General features: G+C 43.2%; 1 protein-coding gene across 2 annotated transcripts in view; it reads left to right on the forward strand.

Annotated features, from left to right (window-relative positions):
* Positions 1 to 9,922: 9,922 nt before the first annotated feature.
* The window catches only part of EXPH5 (exophilin 5), a 74,754-nt gene continuing 66,588 nt past the window's right edge, over positions 9,923 to 18,088 (forward strand). For both annotated transcript variants that reach the window (XM_079787342.1, XM_079787343.1), the window contains exon 1: positions 9,923 to 10,242. In XM_079787342.1, the coding sequence (XP_079643468.1) occupies positions 10,124 to 10,242 (119 nt within the window). In that variant the 5' untranslated portion in view covers positions 9,923 to 10,123. The remainder of the gene's footprint in view (positions 10,243 to 18,088) is intronic.

The following is an 18,088-nucleotide window of genomic DNA, read 5'->3' on the forward strand; positions in this document are numbered from 1 at the left end:
CTGCTCATAAGTAGAAACTTACGTTATCATGATCCTGTTTGAAGGCACTTGATAACATTGTACTTGTCATCCAATTTGTCACTTGCCAACTGTCTTAGCCCATTGGGGCTGCTATAACAAAATATCGTAGACCAGGTGGCTTATAAACAACAGAAATTTATTTCTCACAGTTCTGGAGGCGGGAAGTCCAAGATCAAGGTGATGGGAGATTCAGGGTCTGGCGAGGATCACTTCCTGATTCATTTGACTTAATCACCTCCCAAAAGCCCTACCTCCTAATACCCTCACAGTGGGGGTTAGGTTTTAGCATAGAGTAAACCTATAACCGTGTGACACAACGAATACGGGTATAACCAGAAAAAAACAATTGGGTATCACAGCAAAGGTGATGGCTCAAATCCTGAAATCTACGTGGTTTAGGTACCATTTAAAGCATGCCCATGTATCAGAACAAATGTCTAGCAAAGGCAGTGAAGGACCAAAATTTACTTAGAATACATCCCAATTAAGTAACGAAGGTTAAGTTAAGGAGGCCATAATTAGTAGTTAGATCTACTTAAAGTCTTCCAACCCCATGGTCCTGGTAATGAATTTAGAAACGAGAAATGAAATTATCAGGTTCTATTTAATGAAAATTTGTCTGCTTAATTCACAATGCAAGTTTTGAAGAACTATATCATCTTGGTACTGTGGTAGTCACACTAAGGAGATAACTTTATCTAGTTTGAAATCTAGGTTTTTTTAATCAAAAAGAGAAAAAAAATTTAAAAAAATTCACAAACTCTCTTTAAATACACCGAGGGAAAAACCTTCCAGTTTAGCCTGAGCCATGATTTGATTTGATGTAAACAATATGTTAATTAACCATAATGGTTTAGTTAATTAGAGATTGCGAACAGGGCCGCTGTGCACCAGTGGATGGGGAAAGGAAAATGTAGGTTTCAATCTTTCTCCTTTCATGCCGAATGGCCATTTTTTCAAAGCATGGGAGAAGCTGAGATCAGTCTTCATATTAGATTTTCCTTTGCTCTTTCTGACCTACTCTCCTCTCCTGTCCATGCAATACAACAGGGAATGTACTGGTATAGGGAAGTGTCTCTTCTCATCTCCCTCTTTCTTTCCAAGTTACCCAGATAGCAATCTCCTGGAATCAAACAGTAAAATCAAGCTCTCTGGGAAGAAACAAATAAAAGGCTTTGATTTTGAAGAAGTTATTGAAATATTTTTTTAAATCTACTGAGAGCAGGGATGGCATTCTGTCTCACAGGTTGGCAGTGGTTTTCAGTCTCTATCCCATCATCACTGTGGGTGCTCTCACTTACCTTTTTTTTTTTTTTTTTTTTTTTTTACTGATGAGAAGATCCCCCAACAATGAACAAGAGAGATTTTCCAGGTGTCACTTCATGTGTTCAAAGGATCGTTATTGAATGTTGCCTGGCCAATGTGGCTCAGTGGTTGAGTGTCGATCTATGAATCAAGAGATCATGGGTTCGATTCCCTGTGAGGGCACATGGCTGGGTTGTGGGTTTCATCCCCAGTAGGGGGCACCAGGAGGCAGGCAATTGATGTTTCTATCTCTCTATCCCTCTCCCTTCTCTCTCTAAAAATCAATAAAAATATACTTTAAAAGTACAATAAAAACATACCAAAAAAGGGCATTGTTTTCTAAGAGAAAAAGCAACCATACCCAGCCAGTGTGGTTCAGTGGTTGAGCCCCATGAACCAGGAGGTGACAGTTCAACTCCCAGTTGTTGCAGGCTCAATCCCCAAGGGTCGGGGGGAGAGGGGCATGGTGCAGGAAGCAGCCGATCAATGATTCTGTCATTGATTTTTCTCTCTTTCCCTCTCTCTTACTCTCGGAAATCAATAAAAATATATTTTAGAAATAAGAAGAAGAAAAGAAAAGGAAAAGCAACCACAGTGGAAGTAGGCAGAATTGCTCTAAGAAAGAATTTCTAAAGAATGAATACTGTGAAGCACCAGAACTGGTTACTGAGGTTTTATAAAAAACATCAATAATCTTATTTACGTAAAATACTTTAAAGTTCTCAGAGAACCTTCAAAATCATTTTTTTGATCCCACTAGATTGTGAAATCATCTTCTACAGAGGTCTTTCAGTAACAATATTAAGAGCCTTTATCAAACTATACACAATGTGATTGTAATTGAGTTATGAATATGTGTGTATACACAATTGTTTTCATTAACTATATCCATACACACATATAGGGACAAGGACTTTAGGATGATATTCAAATATAGAAAAGAGTCCCTGAATTAGGATGACAGGATTATAAATATCCTTTTTTCTCTTTTACTGCTTTGGTATCATACTGTTACTTGTTTTTTATTTTTCTTTACCTGAGGATATGCTTTTAATTGATTTTAGAGAAAGGAAGGAGAGAGAGGGGGGGGGGTAGAGAGAGAAAGAAACATCAATCGATTGCCTCCTGTACACGCCCCAACCTGGATCAAACCAGAAACCTGGGTATGTGCCCTGACCGGGAATCAAACCTGTAACTTTTTGGTGTATGGGTGATGCTCCAATCAACTGACCCAGAAGCTAGCCTCTCTCTCTCTCTCCCTCCTTTCTTTCCTTTCTCCCTTTCTCTTCCTCTCTCCTTCTCCCTCTCTCCCATCTCCCCTTTTCTCTCTCATTTATACATTATTTCATTAGAACTACTATGTGCTAAACACTTCACATACATTATGACATTTAATTCTACAACTTTATGAGGTGGGTACTACTATTACTCTTATTTCACAGATAAGGAAGTGATATGACCATCCAGGGTCACACATCTATTAAACTGTACAGCCAGAGCTTGAACCCAGGACTCCTGACTCCCAGCCCATGCCCTTAGAGTGAGATCTAAACTCCCTTGCCCTGACCTAAATGCCTCATGTTGTAAGGCCCATGCCTATCTCCCCAACCTCCTTTTAGGCCCCTCCTCCTTCCACCAATGCCCCGTTTTTGCCATGGTCCAGAGACATCAGCCCAGAGTATGTCAATGACTTCCCTGCCTCAGCATCTTTGTACTTGCCTCTGCTTGGAAACCCCTTCTGGTTCTCACCAAGGCTGAAGCATTGCCCCTCAGCTCTAGACTTCATGTCATTTTAAGGTGGTCCTCTGGCCACCCCATGTAAAGTTGTCTCCTTTTCTCCAAAATCACGCTCTGTCAAATCACCCTGTTAATTTTCTTCAGAGCACTTACTATGCTTAATCTTTTATTTATGTATCTACTTAGGTCTTGTCTGTCTCTCCCCTCAGGAGTGCAAACTGCAGGAGGACAGAGACCTTGTTTGTCTTTGTACCTCCGTGCTCCCAGCACCTGGCACAGGGCCTGACACACAGCAGGTTGAACAAATACTAAGGGACCTTAACCACTGAACCATATTACCTGGGGGGGAGGGGAGACCCAATGGATTATTTCTTGCATAAAAACAATATAAGTTCAAAAGACGTTATACATAGCATACAAGTCTATTTTTTACCCACATTTTACTCAAATTTAAGCCACTTTGAGGTCATCTGTACATTTATTTTCCCAGTTCTTCATGCCTGACTTCTTAGCCTGCAGGTTTCAGCTCAAATGGCACCTCGCCAGAGCCTTTCCTGATCATCTCACGGAGTATACCACTCCCAGCCACCACTGTGATTTTTGTTCCCTTATCACACTCTAAATCTCTATTAATTTGTTTCTTTTTTTTCTTTCCCCCTCAGCCCATTCAATGTAATGTTTTTTAGGGCAGGAACATCTTTATGTTAACACTGTATACACAGTGTCTAGGACATTTCCCTACACATTCTAGACATTCCATAATTAATAGGTAAGTGAATCAGTGCACTGGTCACTTATATGTATTCTCTTTTTATTCTACTAGTTTTTAAATGGATTTCTTCGGGATTTTTTTTTTAAAGTAGATAATCATCGCCTTATAGTCAATTCTTTCTTTTCTGAGAGTTACACTCATTACTTTTTCTTTCCTTTAATGTATCAACTAGAACAAAACAATATTAGAAAATACAGGTAATACCAGGCATCTTTGATTTGTTTTTAGTTAATTAATTCGCCACTAATTATGGCTCTGGGATGAACATTACTTACCACACCAAGGAAGCATCCTTTTAATCCTAAGATTTAGTGTTTTAAATTCAGTTTAGTTCAAACCAAAAGCAATCTTGAAATTTATCAAAGGACTTTTGATCACACAGTATTCTTTCTTTGAAATACTAAGGTGCACTATGTTAATATTATAATACGCTTGCATTTCTAGAAAAACTGCACTTAGTCATTTCATAGATTTCCTTTTTAATTGATCTGTTTTAGAGAGAGAGGGATAGAGAGGTAGAAACATCAACAAGAAAGAAACATCAACGGGCTGCCTCCTGCACAACCTCATGTGCCCTGACCAGGAATTGAAATAGTGACCTTTTGGTTCATGGTCGATGCTCAAACACACGGAGCCACACCAGCTGGGCTCATTTAATGTATTTCTATCTTCGATTTACTAGCCTTTTTCTTAGGATTTCTCTCCCCCATATCTATAGTCACAAGGAGAACTACATTGTGTTTGTCTGTCTGTGTAATGACCTAGTTTTTTCAGGTGTTGCTTTCAGGCTAACAACAAATTCACATATTGCCCTAGGAAACGTGGACTTCTTTTGAGTTTGGGAGCAGAGTCTTGGGTGTTTGTACAAACCTCAGAGTCCACCGCCTTCTTCCTCCATCCTTCCCCACCGCCTTCTTCCTCCATCCTTCCCCACCGCCTTCTTCCTCCATCCTTCCCCACCGCCTTCCTCCTCCATCCTTCCCCACCGCCTTCCTCCTCCATCCTTCCCCACCGCCTTCCTCCTCCATCCTTCCCCACCGCCTTCCTCCTCCATCCTTCCCCACCTCCTTCCTCCTCCATCCTTCCCCACCGCCTTCTTCCTCCATCCTTCCCCACCGCCTTCCTCCTCCATCCTTCCCCACCGCCTTCCTCCTCCATCCTTCCCCACCGCCTTCCTCCTCCATCCTTCCCCACCGCCTTCTTCCTCCATCCTTCCCCACTCCTTCTTCCTCCATCCTTCCGGCACAGCGGGAACACTGAAAGCCCCTTATGCGGAGGATGGGAGGCGAGGTGGAATTGACTGTTTAGGACTGGGATGAATAGTAAATGTGTGTTGCTTAGTTCCCTGATTTAGTCAGAATTTTGGGGTTTTATCGGGTAGATTTTGGTGTCTAAACCTCATCCGTGTTGAATTCTGACATGAAAGAACAGGAAGCTCTGGCCCCCTTGCTTTCTATGATACTTTGGATTTCAGATGGGCTCAGTGACCTGTTTAAACACTTCAAAAGTCTTTATGAATCTTGCACAGTGTTTCTCTGACTCAAAGGGCCATTATCCTAGGGAGTTCTGTGCAGCCATATAAGGGGTTGTTGTAAAAGACTACTTAATAATATATTAGATATCTATGAAAAGGGGGGCTACATAAGGATTTAAATAGAAATATTTTTAAACAGTGGATTATAGATCATTGGTCCTTTTTTTTCTTTATATTCTTACATTTTTTATATAATGGACATTATTTGGGGGAGCAACCATTCCCTTACTTCTCTATGCAGGTACTTCCATGACTAGAGTAACTTCCCAGCCTCTCTATCTGGTCCTTACTTGCTCCTTCTGGGGTAGATGGAGGAGTAAATCATTTGATTGGAGGGTAGTAAGGGTATGAAATTCCGTGATTCATGCTTTTTGAATGAGTGAGACCACCCATTAGGAAACTTGAAGCACTGGTGGCATTCTCCCTACCATCTTCCTACCACCAATAGTATCTGCTCCCCAGACCCAAATCTCCCTCTGGTGATCTGCGCCAAGGTCTAGACTTGCGAGGGATGAGACCAGTGAGCCCATTTGGCTGTAGAAGGAAGTCACATTCTTTCATTAACTTACCAGTAATAAAGCTGAGATTTTTCATCTCCATCTGTTTGACTCCTATGTTTTATTTTCCAGTTTTCTCCAAACTCAAGTAGTCAAAGAAAATGTTACTTTTTAAATTGTAGGCTGCTTTGTGTGCAAATAATATTATTAGATGCCATTTATTAAGCATCAATCTTATCAATTGGTTTATTGCATCATCTCAGTGAATTTTTACAATAATCTTATAAGGCTGGTTCTATTGTAGGAAACAAAAACAAACCAAAAAACTAACGTTCAGAGAGTGTAAGATGCTGTTCTTCATGGAATACTTACTCTATAATTGTGGACTCAGGACTGAAGCTTCAGGGAAACCGAAAAGGGAGTTTTCTGTCTAGATTTGCAAACCTATGCACTGAACTACTATTAGAATAGTGAAAGGAACAACTGTGCAAACTCTCTCCTTCACATCTCTTGTTTATTAATTAAGTCCTGTTGCCAACATCTAACATTCAAGCCGACATGTATTTGCTTGTTTAACTGAAAGCTACCACCCAAACTCACCCCAGAGAAGATATGTGTGTGGGTAGGAGGGAACCCATCCCCATGCTAAAGAGATGATTTTCAAGGGCCTACTAGGGGCTTAAGTGACTTTAGGTGACAAAAATTCAGATATTTAACCAAGTATGTGATCAGCATTTCTCTTGGCTGAGTGAAGTGCCAGGGAAGGGGGGAAACTAAGGCATCTATTGGGGATTTGGCCAACAGACTGGAGGAACAGGAGACTACGGAAGATTTCTAAAGATTGTTGCTATCTATCCAGCTGTTATTACTAAAAAAAGCCCACAAAACTGATGAGTATCTCTTTAGCTGGGAGGCTGGGCAGGAGGTTGCCAGGGTTACCAGATACTAAGGTGGAAAATAGCTGCTTAGAGCCCATCATACAGCACTTTGAGAATTATTTTTACTTTAAAAGCATGATGTTTATAGCCCCACAGAAATTATTCTGTATGGTTTCTAGAGCAAGCCTCAATGCCTTGCAGATTTCTCATTATAAAACCTCAATGTTAAAATTTCTCAATTGGATGCCCTGCTGTGCCTCAACCCAGGGCTGAAGTGTGCCTCAGTGACGATGTCTGATGTGGTCATTCAAGGGTCTGAGCTCAGCCTCTACGCCCTGTCTACCCTTTGCTCTGGCCAGCTTATCCAGTCTCAGGGTTTTGGCTTTTAGCAGATGACTCCCCAAATCTACTTCTCCATCCCTGTTTTAAGAATTTTCAGCCTCACATTCTCACTTTTGCTGAGTGTGTCCATAAATTGCAGGTACCTCAATCTCTTTATGTCTAAAACGGAACTCTCGATCTCTTTACAAACCATATGCTTCTTGTGTCATCAGATAGATTACTTTCAGGTACGTCTCTTAAAAACCTGCATCATCTTTGTGACTCTTTCTTTAACCCTCATGTCAAATGCGTTACCAAGTCCAGCCAGCCAGTATCTTTGGACTCCAATCCTCTTTGCTGTTCCCCCTTCCACTGCTTTAGTTCAGGTCCTCTTTGTCCTTTCTCCCGCATCAGCATTCCAGCACAGTGGTGTCCTTGCCACCATCCTCACTCTGCTCTTCATATTTACTGCCACAGTCATCATTGCTCCATTGCAACTACATCATTGTCATCCTCAAAACTTGTGCTGATGCCTTATTGCTTACACCTGGAGTCCAGATTCCTTAGCCTCGTCATCATAGTTGGGTCTCAGCCTTATTTCCTCTTCATATGCCCTATACCCTAGCCCAGTGTTTTTCCACCCCATTTTCATTACTGTCCCCCTAAGGAGACTTCCAAGGATTTTTTTTTTCTTAATCACCCCTCTCATGAAATGTTAATGCCACCAATATACTACTGTATATCTGTTTATGCATTAAACACATGTTTATGTTCTATACTTTATATTTAAAAGTAAGATGTTTTTACCCTCAAAGAAACAACTATTGCTTCATTAGGGGCAATATCTTCCCTATTGGCAATGTATACTCTAGCCAAAACAGATCACTTACCAATTCCTGAATATGTCCTTGTATTTTCTAGCTTCCAAGTTTTTGTTCACTTTGGCTAATAGTCAGAGGAGTTGAAAGAATATGAGAAGATTCCTGGAGTGGAAAGCTGCCTTGCCTGGGATTGACTGACACGTCTCCTCTCAGCACCCTCCATTCTTCTGTTGAAAGCTGACCTTTGCTGTTGCAACCCAAATACCCTGTCCTCCCCCTGACCCACTCAGCTGGAACTATTCTTTCTGTGCACCAGTAGAACCTTCTTTATGTCTCTATTGTGTTCTCCTTTGCAATGTAGTGATTTTGCTTTTTGTGTTATCTCCCCCACTGCCCTATAAACTTCCTAAACACAAGGACTAACTTCTTCACAGTGTACAATGCCTTCAAACAGTAGGCACCAGTATACATTAGTTAAAATCAATCCACTGATACACTAGGGACAGGAACAAGATAAAAGTCTACCAGTGCTCACATTAAAAAGTCCTACGTGCATGCTGAATAAATGAACACACTAATGAATAGGGGGGGAAAGGCACATTCCTAAACCAACATCATTAACACAGAGACTGCTTATAAAGGAATGTGAGTGTTGTACAACATTGGTGAACTGAATTGGTTCCTGCTGCAGAGAAATAACAAACACCCACTGAAAATTATTTGAATGGCTACCTGCCTACCTATGTCTTAAACAATGATGCCCAAGGTGAGTAGAGGACCCAGAGGCCAAAACATAAGTGGCCATTTTTGACACCGCGTTTTTTGTGACATCACCACTACCTAAGAAGTGACCAAACTGAGGCCCTGGGCAGGGACATTGATCTGACCAAGTTTATTTTTGTGTGGAAAGTGAAGCAAAAGAAACAACATTTTCTGGAAAAGACCTGATCATTTTAAAACATCAGTATGAATATGTTTAGAAAGTTCCATCATATCTTTGAATACTACTTCCTAAGAAAACCTGTTTCTGTGGCTTCATAGGATTATATTTTGCTTTAGTCAGAGGATTAGGTGTTTGAAAGTGGCACTTGTATTACCTCTCTTATTAAGATGATCAAATCTTTTTTTAAAAATTTTTATTGAGGGCAAATTTCTCAATCTTTTTAATGGTTGATGCTTTTTGGACTTCGTTGTTGCTGTTAATCCTCATCTGAGGATATATTTTTTCAATTGATTTTTAGAGAGTGAAAAGGTGGGAGGAGGGGAAGGGGGGAAGGAGGGAGAGAAGTCCATGTGAGAGAGATACATGGGTCGGCTGACTTCTGCAGGTCCCCTACAGGGATCAGGCCAAGAAACCTGGGGTGCATGGGAGGACGCCCTACCAACTGAGCCACACCGGCCAGGGATAAGATGATCAAATCCTACAGAAAGCTACAAACAGGTGCTTCCTATTATTCTTTACCTCCGGGCTTTCTCCTAAAATACCATAAACAGTTTTATGTTGTTTCTTTTCTAAAATCTGAAAATGACTTTTGGGAGCAATCAGATTGGCGGGGGTGGGGGAGGGAGCGTCTGAAGGATGAGAGGCTTGTCAAAAACATTTATTTCCAAGGATGCTTTAAATTCAGCCCTTGGGCCTGGTCTGCTCACGGAGACTTATAAAGAGTTCAGCCCTTTCCGGTCTTTCAAATAGGGTAACTAATCTTCATTCAGCCCCTTTAAAGCGCCTACAGGCAATTCTGCTCCCAATGGGCCCCTTATTGAAAAGGAAGCTTCGTGGCGAACCTCTTTCCTTTGCCCTCCTATTAATCCAGCTCCAGTTCTGAGAGCAAACAGCAGCAGGCAAAACAAATACTTTGGCGCCAACCCTTAAGGCTCAGCCTCACTTAAGAGCAGAAGTGAGTACGTTTGTTGGTTTAGCAAACAGGATAGGAGGTAGGGGGAGGGGAGGGGAGGGGAGGGGAGGAGAAAGGGCCCGCCCCTTTGGAACGGGATTGGTTCCCTCTCTCCCTTTAGCCGTTCATTTGGCACCTCGGTCGGATAGGTGGAGACAAACTTGTCGTTAAGGTGGTGTCAAAATGAGCCCCGTAGGTGTGGGCTGTTCCCTGAGTTTGTGGTTTTAGATTTTCAAAGGGACAGGCTTAGTGGCTAATGGGATCAAGTCTTCTCTATCTCGAAAAATGCCACCGTAACAGGAGGCGCCAAGGAGCTTAAGGGTAACTCGCGACGCAGAGAAAATGACGAACGTTCCTCAGGGGTTTGATTTTAGTTTCCTAAATGACGAAGAAGCCAGGAAGATCCTTCAGGTGCTGGAAAGAAATGAGGAGCTGCAGAGGGCAGAGAAGGACAGAATCAGGTACAAAGCAGATTCTTTCTCTTTTCCCGGGACCTGCGTCCGGCCGCGGCCCGGGCGTGAGGGAGGGAGGCGCGCGGCTCTCCCGGGACACCTGTCCGGGGTCCTCGGACGCGCAGCATCCCTCCGGGGCGCACCGGCCGGGGGAAATCTGCAATGAGGTTTCCCCTTCAGGACTTTGGGGCGCCCGGTTGGGGCTCTTTCTGCACACAGCATCCCAGAAGGGCTCGGGTCCCGCGGGGTGGGGAGCGCCCCTGCCCTCACCTTGCTGGCGCGTATACTCCGGGGCGCTTCTCTCCGAGTGGGTCCAGCGCAGCTGCCCCACCTCCGCCAGGACCCGTGGGTGGGACCCGCCGCTGGGGGTCCAGGCTGATGCGCCCTCTGCCGCGCCTGGCTCGGTTGCCTCCCGTCTGTCTCGGGACGTGGGCCCGGCCCGCGGGTGAAATGGGACGAGGGCGCTGCGCTGCGCCGCGTGGAGCGGAATCCTGGCCCGCACGCACCCAGGCGCTTACACAGCTCCTCGCCCAACACTCTCTCGGTCGCAGGAACACCTTTCTCCGCCCCACACAGTCAGTCAGCGAGGCCATGGAGAGCTGACCTCTCACTGGAGGCGAAACGATTCCCCACCCCAAGGGCTGGAGCTCCAGGAAGTTGCCAAACTGTCCGGAGTGAACCGGGCTGGGATTGGGATGCGCGAGTAGGCTAGGAGTGGGTGGGGCTCCTTGCTGGTGGTGCTATGGGGAAGTTGCCGTGGAATTTCACCCTTGACCTTACTATGCGGTGCTGTAGGTGAGGGATTGAAATCAATAGTTTACAACCTGGGAGGTAAATGAACCAGTTTTTCTGTTGGGGAAGTGTGGGGTTAAATCCTGGAACCGGTGAGCGACGTTCTCACCAATTCTGGAACAGACCGTCCAAAGCCTGCTCAGTTGACTGTGGAAGGGAATTCAGGGCATCACTCTCAGCCCAAAGAGCAGGTGGCATCGGTTGGGATTTGGAAAGCTGCTTTGTTTGTGAGTGATGTTTTTTGGTGGTGGTGGTGGTGGTGATGTGAGTTCTAGATTTCCACCTCTTTCCAATTATCTCACTGCCCATCTGCCCTACCCCCCAGTTAAAAACCTCCAAAGATACTCTTCCCGGAGGGAAACCCTAGCTGGTCTTTGTAAAACAATTAGAATACCCTGGGCCTGAAGCCCCGTCTTTTCTTTTCCACTGGTTCCTGTGGGGATACATGAATATTTATTTATAAATGAATATTTGAAGTTTGAGGATGTGTTTTTCACACCATCATACGCTGCCTTTTGAAAAACACACCCCATCATTTCCTCAAACAGTGTTTAAGTGTGTCCTCATGAACACAGTTTGTCCACACCCACACACCCACGTGCATGTACCTACACATATGGACGTGCACTGTACACAGGCACACCCAACCTTGAAAAGAACTTTAGAGCTGCATGCAGTTTGTCTTCAACAGAAAGCAATAAGAAAGTGTTGTTGCTCTCAGTGTGTCTTCTTGGAAGTGTTTCTTATCTCTGCAGAGGATAAGTTATCCAGTGCTATGTATTTGGGGAAATTGAGGGGAGAATTAGGAACTATCTGGAGGGAAGGGAGCTTCCATTTTGGATATTACCAAGGTGGCTTCTCATGAACTATATAGTCTTAGAAATAGTAACGTTGCCCTGGCCCGTGTGGCTCAGTTGGTTGAGTGTTGTCCCATGCACTGAAAGGTCATGGGCTGGATTCCTGGTCAGGGCATACGCCCGGGTTTTGGGCTCCATCCCCAATAGGTGCCTGCAGAAAGCAGCCAATCAATGTTTCTCTCTCACATCAATGTTTCTCCCTCTCTCTCCCTTCCTATCTCTCTAAAATCAATAAAAACATACTTTTAAAGAAGTAGTAATATTACCTATTTTAATTTTGATTCAACGGAATTTTGACTTTCTATAGTTGACCTGATGCTTGCCTTGTGTTTACTCTATAGCAGGTTTTGGTGGTCATGTCAGCTGACTTTAGTGAGAACTGCAACTACACTTAAGTGCAAAAGCTATGGGCTAAGCAGGAAGGCCTCAGCAGGAAGGCTAAAACACATTTTCTGATTTCATGGCACTCATAGCCTAACTGGAACATCAATAAAAAAATTAATACTGTTAACTATTAAAGAATTAAAAATAATTACCCCAAATTTAAAAAATATAAAATATATTTTATATTAAATATGTATATGTATATATAAATATATTAAATATAAAAAATTTAAGGAAAGTAGGCACTTGGGCCAAATGCTCAAGGCAATTATATCTAGTACATTCTTTTCCCTGGCCAGTTCCTGGATCCCACTATCAAATACCTGTCACTGGATAGCAGTCTCAATGGGATTGTTCTGCTTACCGACCCATGCACATCGGTTTTAATAGCAAGTACTGGCATGCAGAGAAGGCCTGAGATAACATGTCAACTTGGCTGCCTCTTCTGCTTATTTTCTTGATATGTATGATCATCATATTTTCCAAATCAAAAGTCAGAACATGTGACTTGTAATTCAAGATTATTATTTGAGACTCTGGGAGGCCTTTTTACTATGTTGAGAAACAGTCTCAAGATCTCATGGCTAGGATAAAAAGGGACCAAATGAGGAAGTTTGGGAAGTTTGCTGGTTGCGGGACAGCTGATGATTCCAGTTATCGATAGCTATGCTAGGCTTGCGGAGTCTACAAGACAACCAAGAAAAAACATTTTGTAGAACTACAGTGTCATGCAGGGCCATAGATGTCCGCAGATGAATGTTAAAGGAGTGAGAATAGTTGAGTTCAAGCAGAGATGACAGACAGCCCTATTTCAGAAAGGATCCTGGATACACAGTGTGTACTTCCCCCTGTTCTCTCCTCATTGGTCCCAGACCTCATCTGGCTCCAGCTTCCTAGGAAAATATTTGCATTAAATATTATCATGTTTTTAATATATAAAGTTAATTCAAATTTTTAAGAAAAACACACCAAGATTCAAAATGGTAGGCAAAAGGTAGAAACACATCATTCCTGCTAGAAGATATTCAAACAGTAAACAAAAACACTACAGAAAAACATTCACCCTCACAGTAATGAAGAAATGAAAATTGAAATAACCACAAGATACCTACCATGTTGCACCTTTAAAAATAACATAAAAAATTATTGTGGGGTTGCAGTGAAATGGATAGATTCAGCATATTGTTAGTGGCATTGGAAATTGAATACAATCCTTTTGGTGAACTGTAAGGTGATACCTATACATAATGTCTTACCCTTGACCCATTCATCCAATTCTTGGATATTTTTCGTTAGTAGGAGACCAGGGAGGAGAAGATGGCCACACCAACATTTATTAAGTGCTTCCTTCTTATATAATAACAGTAATTACTATGATAAAAATAACAGTATTTACTAGTCTCTTACTATATACTAGGCATAGTACTACACATGCTATCTATATTTAATTAATCCTCCAAGTAACCTCACTAGGTACACACTTTAACTTTCATTTCACAGAGAAGGAAACCACTTACAAAGATTGAGTATCTTGTCCAAGTTAAGTGGCAGAGCCAGAATTTAAACCCAGATCAATCTCAAAACTATTTTACCCGTCAGCATTGAATAATCCCTACAACCATCCCTTGGGGTGAGTATTATTAATTAATGACTTTGTGTAGAAGGGAAACTGAAATTTAGCAAGTTCCTTAACTTGCCCAAGGTCACATAATTCCTAAGTGGCAGAGCTAGATTTGGAGCCTAAATCTGTCTGGCTCTAAAGCCTATATTTTTCCACTATACCATATTTTTTCCTGAGGAAATAATTTAGTAGAGGTAAAACAAGAAACATAGTCTCAGATATTTATTGCAGTATTTCCTCTAATAGCAATATAGTTGGAAATTTCAAATCTAAATGTCCAATAGAGCACAGTCATTACAAAGGACAATTGTGAGGAGATAATTATCTCTCACCCGTGTGATATTTCAGTTGTATAGTCCTGACTACCTTGGTTGTTGTTTAGATACCTCCAGCTTATCGTGTATAAAACTGTGGGGAAATGCAAATGTGGCATTGTTTTGTGAAGAAGCCTGTGCTATCATTGCACTTTCTTTAGGACATCTGTGCATGTGCTCAGCAACTAGAAGAAAATGAGCAAAAACCTGTGCCTTTTGATGAATCTCGAGGGCTTGATGCAGCTTCTGGCACATGGTGAACATTCAGTAAATGTTTTCATTTTTTAATGTGTTTTTATTGATTTGAGAGAGAGAAATATCTATCGGTTGCCTCCCACACTCCCTGTCCAGGGACACACTCTCTGACCAGACACTGAATCCACCTGGGCATATGCCCGGACCAGGAATTGAACTGGCAACCTCTCAGTGCATGGGGCGATGCTTAACCAACTGAGCCACACTGGCCAGGGCCATTCGGTAAATGTTTACGAAAGGCATGGGCTTGCCCTGACAGCTGGGAGAGCCTGTCTCCCGTCCTCAAGCCCAGCACTGCCAAGATGGAAAGTCAGGCCCGAGGGAGAGGAGGCATGCAGGCCAGGCAGGGAGGGGTTCATGCTGGGAACATGCCACCTTGGAGGCTCTGGGAAGGCAGATGAGGGCAGGGCATAGGATTTCATGGCTTGGAGGACAGGGGACACCAGGGACAACCAAGGCGCTCGCATGTAATAGGCCTCCAATACATAATCGAGGAATGAATGACCTGCACTGGCTGAACTCAAGGGCTTCCGCAGTCCCCCACTTCTCTCCCCACTTCTGATCTGTTTTGCCTTCCTGTATAATTCAAACATCCTCTGCCCAACCACACAAGATTTCTCCTCCCTTGGAACCCTGTAATGCACTATTATAATCTCTGTGTTACATTTATTCTCTCCTGTGAGTGTAAGATTCGCGCTATAGAAATATTCTCAGAGCCAGTTAAGGAGATAGAAATTGCCATTTAAAATCCAACCTGACAGTTCCACTTCTTGCTGGACTGTGGAAAGGATTTTTTCCTGGAGGTATTCACCTGGGCATGACTTCTCAGGCCTTACACAGTCTGTGTTTCTAGCCACAGGGAAGAAAAATGGCTGAGAATCTGAATCACTATTTGTCGATTCTGAAAAGTATGTTACTTTCTACAAGTCTTTGGAAAACACAACTACCTGCCTATCACCCCCACTCCCACCCACCCACATCCCATAAATGTAACTGATATGGGAAGTACCAAGAGATTATATCAGCTCACAGAAGAGATATCAATATGTCAAAAACGTTTAAGTATAAGATGTTCCGGAGCCTGGCGTAGTCAAGTTGAAAAATGGCATGTCTAGATTTGGCCTATCTTTGCTCAGTGGCATGATTGCAGCCCAGGAGGGTTTCCCAGAACTAATGATTTCACTAGTGTCCTTCAGCTGTGACGCAGTCCTCAGAGGGACTGCACAATCAAAGTGGTGACGTGGGTGGAAGCTGGTGGAAGCTACCGCATCCCAGAGAGACTGGAAGCCAGAGGCACAGGTCTCCTGTCTCTCCTAAGCTTCCTGCCTGCTCCCTCCTCTCCCAGCCTGTGAAATCTGCCTCTGGCTAAGAGACAGACTTTCAGGAAACATCAGATGCCAGACCCTGTGAGGATACAGCAGAGAAAACAGAAATGGATTCTGCCCCAGATGGCTTCGCACTGCGGTTGGTGGTAAATCCTGCAAGGTGAAGGTGTTCATATGAATGTAGCTTCTCCTCCAGTAGCCCTGTGTGGCCTGGGGCAGGGCCCTGGGAACTGCCTGGGAGTCACAGGGGTGCCCTGGAGGCTTGAGTGTACCCAATGTAACCAGGTCTGAGGCTAACCTGGATCCTGGATCTTGATTTTTTTACAGAGAGGAAGGGAGAGGGATAGAGAGTTAGAAACATCGATGAGAAACATCGATCAGCTGCCTCCTGTACACTCCCTACTGGGTATGTGCCCGCAACCAAGGTACATGCCCTTGATCGGAATCGAACCTGGGACCCTTGAGTCCACAGGCCAATGCTCTATCCACTGAGCCAAACCAGTTAGGGCCACATGGAACTACTAGATTACAGTTCTATATCCCAGGGTTGGAGAGAGTGTCCTTGTTAGGCTTTCTGCCATTATAACTCTCCTAGCTTTTTTCTATTTTCTTTTATCCTCATCGTAATCTGACAAAGCAGGTATTTTTATCTTTTTGTAAAGCTAATAACAGGAGTAATAATAGCTAATACTTGTTGAGCGCTTGCTCTGTGTTAAACTCTTCAGGTGCATTATCTCACTTAATTCACAACAGCCTAATGAGTTAAGGGATTTTTTTTTTTTTTATCTCCATTCTACAGAGGAAGCTTAGAGAGGGTCAGTAACTTGATTGAGATAATACTGCTAGGAAGCCCTGGTCGGGTAGCTCAGTTAGTTAGAGCGTCACCCTGATGCCAAAGTTGCGGGTTTAATCCCTGGTTAGGGCACATACAAGTATCAGCCAGTGAATGCATAAATAAGTGGAACAGCAACTCAATGTTTCTCTCTCACACTCTCCTCTCTTCTCTCTCTCTCTCTCTCTCTCTCTCTCTCTCTCTCTCTCTCTCTCTCTCTCTCTCTCTCTCTCTCTCTCCAATCAATTTTTTAAAAGCTGCCAGGAAGGATTGGATCTGTGAACTCCGTCAGCACTTAATCCCTGTGTTGTACTGCCTCCCACAATGAAGTATGAAGAAGTTAAAGTGATCACCCTCACTTTGGCCATCTAGCTTGAAACAGAGTCAACCCTGACCTCTTCTCACTACAAAACTCTTGCTATTTCTACTGACCATGACATAATTTTTTAAATGCTGACCATTTCTTTTGACAATAAAGAAATGCAAGTTGTTTGCCTTTTTAACTTTCACAAATACTTATAAAATAATTTGTTTTTAGAAATACTTGAATGTTTTGCTGCCCTTTTCTTGCTAATGTTTTAGTGATATTAATGTAGTCATGGCTAGGGTGGTTTCTGTACACTGATTGTGGTCAAGGACTGTAAGGAATGGAAAGCCTAGTCGTACTCAATTCCTAATTAAATGGACCTTAACTTCTGTAAGGGAGTACAAAGGAAATGAAAGATCTGGAGAAACCACATGAAGGACAAAGAAGTTCAGGTTAAGGTTAGTCAGAAATATTTTTCCTCCTGTTTGCATACTTGGGCCTTAAAACAGAACCAGCTAGCTAAGAGCTCTGCTAAGGTGATTGGGTCTGTTTTGCCGCAGTTAGTTATTTGCACAGACTGTGATATTTGAGAGCCGTAGGCTCACCTTCCTCTCCTCTCCTCTCCTTCTCAGGAATGTTTCCTTATTGGCATTGCCAGCGGCGCTATTTAAAGGCTGGACTTAAAATATCACCTTAGCATATCACAGGAGCCAGCTTCCTCATTCCACTGCGTTAGACTTTCTAATAATCTAATAATGAAAGAGGAAAATGGGCTGCAATGACCAAACTCCCCCAAGAAATGGGGTGTTTTATGTTTATATCAAATGAGCCTTGGTCTCAACTTTAGAACAACGCATTGCCCAGCAGGTGAAGGAGGACAAGGGCTGCAGGGGGGGGGGGGGGGGGTGGCGGTGTATTGGGAGGGATGGCCACCTGGCAAGCTCTGCTCTGCTCTCCAGGTCTGTTCTTAGGAGTCAGGGAGGCCAGCCTCCCTCGCAGACACTTGGGAAGAGACTGTTCCAGGCATGTCTCCCAGCTTCTGGTAGTTCCTCGGCCGTGGCAGCGTAGCTCCAGTCTTCACATAACACTCTCCCTGTGTGGGTGTCTGTCTCTGTGTCCAAAGTTTCCCTTTTTTATAAGGACATCAGTCATATTGGATTAGAGCCCA

This window comes from Cnephaeus nilssonii (assembly GCF_951640355.1).
Source record: "Cnephaeus nilssonii genome assembly, chromosome: 13".
NCBI lineage: Eukaryota > Metazoa > Chordata > Mammalia > Chiroptera > Vespertilionidae > Cnephaeus > Cnephaeus nilssonii.